The 7,876-nt window shown below is 36.8% G+C and overlaps 1 protein-coding gene, 1 long non-coding RNA gene and 1 pseudogene across 2 annotated transcripts; all 3 read left to right on the top strand.

Moving 5' to 3' along the window:
• Positions 1-433: 433 nt before the first annotated feature.
• On the top strand, positions 434-2,078 carry LOC107612119 (putative indole-3-acetic acid-amido synthetase GH3.1 pseudogene; annotated as a pseudogene).
• Positions 2,079-3,182: 1,104 nt separating this feature from the next.
• On the top strand, positions 3,183-4,690 carry LOC107613899 (uncharacterized). Its single transcript, XR_015896046.1, has 5 exons — positions 3,183-3,461; positions 3,774-3,904; positions 4,019-4,078; positions 4,193-4,354; positions 4,489-4,690. It is a non-coding gene; the product is annotated as an uncharacterized LOC107613899 (long non-coding RNA).
• A 587-nt stretch (positions 4,691-5,277) lies between these two features.
• Positions 5,278-6,822, top strand: LOC148549857 (putative protein phosphatase 2C 52). Its single transcript, XM_088497224.1, has 4 exons — positions 5,278-5,591; positions 5,679-5,796; positions 5,879-6,102; positions 6,517-6,822. Exons 1-4 carry the CDS (start codon positions 5,463-5,465, stop codon positions 6,820-6,822), a joined length of 777 nt encoding a protein of 258 aa, XP_088353350.1. The 5' UTR covers positions 5,278-5,462.
• The last annotated feature ends 1,054 nt before the right edge of the window (positions 6,823-7,876 follow it).

Here is a 7,876-nt window from a genome sequence, read left to right as displayed (position 1 = left end):
ACTTGAGCTACAGAGCTCCAAATGAGGTGATTCCAAAACCATTGGAAAGTAGGAATCAAGAGCTTTCCAAGCATATATGGCACTGCATGATGGACACTAAAATTGAGGGAGAAAACTGTCCCGGAATGTGCATAAACATTAAAACCGTGGCTATGGGACTAAGATGGATCATGAATGTCTTACACAAGAAATGTTAGTAGTACATATGTTTCAAGCAAGCAAAATTAAAGATAACAATCAAGGCACAAGAAACAGAGACATTGTGATTGCATATATAAGAAGGTGTGCACAATACATTGCATAAAAGATAAGTGGCACACCAAACTTAGTGTGACACTTTTACTTGAAATTAATGCAAGTATCTTGTAACCAAATTGGATCACAGTAACTATTTACCAGTCACGAGATATGTATATGATAATGATATGTAATGATGAAAACTTCCAGTTCTGGCACATCTGCTGGCGAAAGAAAACTGATGCCGTTCATTCATGAGGAGTTAGACCGACGTCAGTTACTGTACAGCCTTCTCATGCCAGTCATGAACCAGTACGTTTCTTTCTCTCTCTTCTCTTTCACAGTGCTTGCATTAACTCAACGCAACCGACGTGTATATGTATCAGCTACAGTACTAACTCCTAATTAATTAAGATAAAAAATTAATTAATTAATTTGGTTCTTACGCTTTGCACATACACAGGTACGTCCCTGATTTGGACAAAGGAAAAGCGCTTCACTTCCTGTTCGTGAAGGCAGAAACGAAGACCCCCGGAGGGCTGGTGGCGCGGCCGGTGCTAACAAGCTACTACAAAAGAGAGCACTTCAAGAACCGTCTGTTTGACCCATACAACTTGTACACAAGCCCGAATGAGGCGATCCTCTGCCCCGATTCGTTCCAGAGTATGTACACACAGATGCTATGCGGCCTCATCATGCGCCACCAAGTCCTCCGCGTCGGTGCCGTCTTCGCCTCCGGCCTTCTCAGGGCCATCCACTTCCTCCAGCTTAACTGGCAACAGTTGAGCCATGACATCTCAACCGGAACCCTAAGCCCCAAAATCACCGACCCTTCCATAAGGGAATGCATGGCCAAACTCCTCAAACCCGATCCGGAGCTGGCGGAATTCATAACGATGGAGTGCTCCAGTGAGGACTGGGAACGGATAATCACAAGAATCTGGCCAAATACTAAGTACCTGGACGTGATCGTCACCGGTGCCATGGCGCAATACATTCCCACGCTGGACTACTACAGTGGTGGATTACCTAAAGCTTGCACCATGTACGGTTCCTCCGAGTGCTACTTTGGTCTTAATCTCAGGCCAATTTCGGATCCTTCTGACGTTTCTTACACCATTATGCCAAACATGGGTTACTTCGAGTTCATTCCACACGATGACTCGTCTCCTCTCACTCTCTCCCGTGACTCGCCGCCGCCGCTCGTTGACCTCGCCGACGTCAAAGTCGGGAAGTACTACGAGCTCGTTATCACAACCTACTGCGGCCTCAACCGTTACCGTGTGGGTGACATTCTTCAAGTCACAAGGTTCCACAACACCGCGCCAGAATTCCGCTTTGTAAGAAGAAAGAACGTTCTTTTGAGCATCGATTCTGACAAAACCGATGAATCGGAGCTTCAGAGAGGCATAGAGAACGCATCTGTGTTGTTAAAGGAGTTCAACACGACGGTGGTTGAGTACACGAGTTATGCAGACACAAAATCGATCCCAGGGCATTACGTGATTTACTGGGAGCTTATTATAAAGAACGCTTCTCGTCCTCCAACTAATGAAGTTCTAAACCAGTGCTGCTTGGCAATGGAGGAGTCTTTAAACTCGGTTTATAGACAGGGAAGAGTTGCAGATAATTCAATTGGACCTTTGGAAATAAGAGTGGTGAAGAATGGAACATTTGAGGAGCTCATGGACTATGCTATCTCCAGGGGTGCGTCCATTAATCAGTACAAGGTTCCAAGGTGCGTAAGCTTCACACCAATAATGAAACTGCTCGACTCTAGGGTGGTCTCTGTTCATTTCAGCCCAGCTGCACCTCACTGGACACCGGAACGTCGTCGTTGAAGGATCCTTCCCGCCATGCAGTAGTCATGCACTAGAACTAGATCTCAATAAAAATGTTTTCTTTTTCTTTTTTTTTTAATTTATTATTATTATTATCTCATGGAAGTATCTGTGTATTAACTTCTTAATGTGATGTTCAAAAGTGCTTGCTTTTAGCTTTTCTCTTTTTTGGCCGTCGTGGCTTAACTCTGTTAAAACATAACTGTGTGCTTTAACCTTTAAACTTCTTTTTTTTATTTTCTTATTTTTTTATTTGAGTCTAGTCATTATCTTGTTTAATTTGATTTTTTTGTCCCTATAAAAATATGATAATTTAGTTTAGGACTTATTGAGTGTCAATCACGGTAACTTTTTGGCTGCCACAAAAAAGGGAAAGACTTTTCAATAATAAATTACTATATTATTTTCAGATAATAACCAATTTACTTTTTTATCTTTTTCACACACGTCAATTAAACAAAACCTTATACTGATGGAAGTTACACAAACAACCTCCACTCACTTTCCTATTTTCATACATAGACACTTTTAGTAACATTGCTTAAATTGAAACAACATTATTGCATTAATCTTATATTTAAATTTGTTAGAAAAATAACTTTAAATACTAATGATATTTTCACTTTTTCAAGTATATTAGAGTATATTGTAAATTAGAGTATATTGAATGGTAAAAATTTTTAAATTACTAAATGAAATTAATTTTATTGAACCAAATTTTTAACCCATTGTTTATGTTGTTGTCTACCTAGCAAAGCTGGTCATTATATTTGGTTTTAATCCTAAAAAATATAATAATTTATTTTCAAGATTTAAACTAAAGGGGGACTCACATAACGTTGGCAAAAACAATTTTTTTTAAAGTTGCTAACGTGTCACTCTATAATTGGTGTTTTATAAAAACGATTAATAAAATTTATTTTTAAACCAAATACTTTAAATCCGGTTTGACCCAATTAGTTTAAATAAACCGGTCCGATTTTTTTCCTTTTTTTGTCCTTTTCTTCAATCCACCAAACTATGTCGTTTCACAATCCCTTCTCCTCCCTCAACCTCACACTTTCACAGAAGCTCTCTCATCTCTCATATCTCATTGACGCGAGCCCAGATTTCTCCTTCTATCAGCATCATCCGACAAGCTCGTCGTCGGTCTCCTCCGGTATCCGATCTCGCGTGCCTTCCTTGCCGTCGTCGTCACAGGCGGCAGTAGCAGCAGCTCCCGGACCTGGACGTCGTCGCCGCTCTGTATCTTGTCACTGCCTCGCAGTCAGTCTCGCTCCGTCATTGCGCCCGTCGACGCCGACACAGAAGCAGCAGGTCCCCGACTTCCTCCTCGCCTTCAGCAACTCCTCGGCTTCCTTCGCACAACCTGGTCCGAATTTGGTGAGTTTTCAAAAAATTTTCCTGTTCGTCTCTTTTGTGTTTGGTTGCTGTGTTCGATTTTTTGTCAAAAATAATCACATTGAGTGAAGATCACCAATATGGGCACATGGGTATTCATAAAAAGATGAACTGTATGAATAATTAAAGCCAAAATTGGGGTTTTTTACTATTTTATTAATAATTGTATAATTGGGATCAAACAGAATTAAATGGGTTATGCAAAAAACTGGTACCTAAAATAAATGGATTTTGAAATAAGTAGTGATGAAAGGGAAACAGTAATATAAAATTCTTGCTTTATTACTGTCTTAGCGACTCCCTGCAAGTTCAATGCTATTAGGACGTAATGGAAAACAGTGAAGAATTGTCCTGTGAAGAATGAGGGTGACAATTTGGGTGATAAGATTGGTGGTGGCACACAGGCTAGCTTTGGTGCAGAAGAGGTCAGTCAAATTCAAAATGGCATTATGCTTTACTTGAATTAAAATAACCTGTTAAATTCTACGTTGTAGTTATACTTGATAGCAAGTTTGACTTTATGCCTTCTTTTGTCATAGGAGCTTCCCAAAGACCCTATGACTTCTCAAGGGACGCAAGCTAGCTTCGGTACAGAAGAGGTTAGTAAGATACAATATTACATTAGTGGTTACACGAATTAAAATAAACTGGTAAATTCTATGCTGTAGTTATACTTGATAGAAAGTTTGATTGCATGTATCATTTTTTCTTAGGAGCTTCTCAAGGACCCTATGACTTCTCAAGATACATCAGCAGTGCCAAATACAGAAGTAAATGCATCTGTGCAGTTAGGGTTTGGGCTAGGTGACTCAGAATTGATTAATAGCCATGGGGCTCCCATCCCACCATATGGAAGTAATCAGTGGCTATTACAGGTATCAATAATAAGAGATGAATTATTGCATTGTTATAACTTAGTGATTAGTAAATTTTAAACTATTTGATATCCATTATGATTCGCTGAATTCCTTTCTTTTGATCTCAAATTTGTTTGTGCTGTGGAGAACAGGTTGTACAACAAGGACAATATCCGAAGTTCAATGGGATGCAGTCGTGCATTGAGGTTGATATATGATGGGGACTGCTAGACTGTGTATCAAAAAAAAAACCAGTAGCAATTTAATGTTTGGTTGTACTCCATGAGAATTTTTTATTTCTTGAATTATTGTTTGAGCATTTTAGGCAATTTAATACCTTCTGATATAGGTGCAGTAACAGATTGTTAAACTGATTTATTTTCTTTTTTACTTTCCAATTGTCATGACAGGTTTATTGTCTTAGTTGGCTATGAATATTTCAATAACAGATTAAATATGCAAATATTTCTTGTGTTTTACATCAAGCCTCATTAGTTTTGATAATAAAATTTGAATATCCTCAATCCAAATCCATATCATGGCTTGTAATTAAAAGCCAGACGTAATGGATAATTCGATCTGGATATAGTGATTAGCACTTGCTGGATGAAACAGCATTATGTGGTTTATTTATATAGATGGTGTGACTCTATCAATGCTTATGCTAATTTATTTAAGGCTATTTCTTCTTGTATTTTGTTTCTCATTTTTATATTTTATAAATTGGTGTCCTTTCTTGTCTGTGTGTATTCTAGGCCAAAATTGTTTGCTTTTTGTCTAAAAAAGATTGGTTTTTGTTCGTTATATTCTTCCTCCTTGCTATGGAATGAGAAAACTTGGACACTATCACAAGTGTGTTGCCTTGCTCTTTATTTTAATATTCTATTCTATGAAGATTTATGTTCTGTTCTGTGAAAGAAAATGCATAGAAATTTAGTTGTTAACCCTTTTGAAAATTGAAGCCTTTTGTGTTCTCTGCTTTTTCTACTTAAGTTTAGTTTTCCAATGCATAGTTTATGGATTAAATTAATGTCAGGAGCCTCAGAGTTTGATGTTGTCAATGTGATTCTTGAGGAGGGACCAATCATCCTACATATTTTTAGTATATTCTATCACTTGGTTTCACATGTTAGTAAATTCCATGTGGAGAGAAGCTTTCATGAAGGCGTATAAGGCCATGGACAAAGAGCTGAGGTCTCATCCGAATCTGGATTGTTTCTGTAGTGGGAGCACGGCTGTAACCATAGTGAAGCAGGTAGCAGCTCAATGAGTAGTGCATTCAATTGCTGCATATACTTCATTGCTTCTTTTCACTGACACTTCTATGTTGTTCACTTTCCAGGGATCAAATCTGTTCATGAGCAACATAGGGGATTCCCGAGCAATCATGGGATCCAAGGACAGCAATGACTCCATGGTGGCAATTCAGTTGACAATTGATTTAAAACCTGATTTGCCAAGTTAGTTTTGTCATCATTGTTCATCCTTTATCAGTTCAGTCTATGTTTTTGCTTTGAGATAGCTTATCTGAATTTTTTACAGAGGAAGCTGAAAGAATCAAAAGGTGCAAGGGCAGGGTATTTGCCTTGCAAGATGAACCAGAAGTTCCAAGGGTGTGGTTACCTTTTGATGATGCACCTGGATTAGCAATGGCTAGAGCATTTGGCGATTTTTGTTTGAAGGATTACGGTGTCATTTCTATACCAGAATTTTCTTACCGGCTTCTTACAGACAAAGACGAGTTCATTGTTCTTGCCTCGGATGGAGTAAGGCTTTCGAAAATATATCTGCTTTTATTTGTTCTTGTGGTCTCAGTTGCCACAATAATGTTACAATTATCGGTAAAGTCTCTCAGCATAGAGCATTTGCAGCATTTTCTGTTTCCTAGATGCATAGTTTTTTCTTGTTTTGTAGTTTTGGACCATGTGAAAGTCATCAAATCAAAGTAACTTAGTTTAAGCTATGTATAACTTGCTGTAGGAAAATTTTGCTATGCATAATAGTTCTACCCATGTAAGCAAGAAAAGCTGTCATTCTCATCTATGTGTATATTTACTTTTGTAAGTGAATAGACATATGATATGATGAATTTGAATCCAACACTTGAAAAATTTTTAACTAGTTCCTGTGTTTTTTTTAAGGCTACTTATGCTTAATATCCATCTTGGTATTTTGTGTAGGTCTGGGATGTGTTAAGCAATGAAGAAGTGGTTGAGATAGTATCCACGGCACTAACTCGAGCATCAACAGCAAGGGTTCTAGTGGATTCTGCAGCCCGAGAGTGGAAACTCAAGTATCCCACGTCAAAGATGGATGATTGTGCTGTTGTATGCCTTTTTTTGGATGGTAAAATGGATGTGGAATTTGATTGTGATGAGCAATGCTATTCTTCTGCAACAATCCAAAGCAACCATTCGGGTAATCCAGTTGAATCCGATAATGGTCAAACGGCCGAGCCTTCTTTGCAAAGGAACTTCACTGTATGAACCTCGGAAGAAAATCAAACCTATAGAGGAATATCTGTTGATGGTGAGGATGGAGCTTCAGCAGTAGTAGCAGCTAAAGATCAAAATTGGTCGGGTCTGAAAGGTGTCACCCGAGTAAACTCATTGGTCCAACTTCCTAGATTTTCTGAGGAAAAGCAAAAGCAAGCCTCATAGAATATTTATTAGTGTCAATCACGGTAACTTCTTGGCTGCTACAAAAAAGGGAAAGACTTATATCAATACTATAATGTGTTCATTTTTCTCCAATAAGGCAAAATGTTATGTTTAATAGCAATAGTATAGTACATTGGAACTATTTAATGCAAAATATGATTTCATTTCATCATTATATAGCATAACAATATCTCGGAATTATCTTGTTATAAAAGTTAATTACTTCTAAAAATTAATTTCTTTTATTATCTTAATGATCATATAAAATTACCCTAGCACTCCTACGGATTAAAATTAATTGAGTTTTATTAACTATTTTCCTAAAAATATTGGTTACAAATTTAAAATTATTTCAAATGCTAGAAAGATTGAATTTGTCACTATTGAGTATTGATGATCTAGAATTTTCATCTTCTTAACCCAGAGATTTTATTTTAAAAATCTTAACTAATTTATTGTAGATTGGTTTAAAATTTAAATTAATTTTATTATACGCTTTTGTAGATTTTCGAATTTTAATTGAAACTCACCTTCACTAGCTACTTGGCCTGATTGTGTTTGGTATTGATCAAAGACCTTTACAAAATAATCTTATGCCTAAGGTTTCTTTAGCATTATTTTGTCCTTTTTTTCCGAACATGAATTCTGAATCTAATGTATAGAACTATAAATATTATATACATAAAATTATAGATATTAAATTAAATAAAATAGTTTTAAAGATCATAATAACTTTACTACAAATTTCAGGAATTAGTAGATCATAAAAATAATGTAAAAAATCAACTATCTATAATTTAATTCAAATAAAATATATATAAGAAATTATGATGGTTCTTTGAATTTGACCATGCTTAAATTCTTTTGCTGATGCTCGGTA

The sequence above is a fragment of the Arachis ipaensis genome, chromosome B8 (assembly GCF_059453495.1).
Source record: "Arachis ipaensis isolate K30076 ecotype BB chromosome B8, ASM5945349v1, whole genome shotgun sequence".
Classification (NCBI taxonomy): Eukaryota; Viridiplantae; Streptophyta; class Magnoliopsida; order Fabales; family Fabaceae; genus Arachis; species Arachis ipaensis.
The sequence above is the reverse complement of the archived record's forward strand: the minus strand, read 5'-3'. Positions and strand labels throughout refer to the sequence as shown.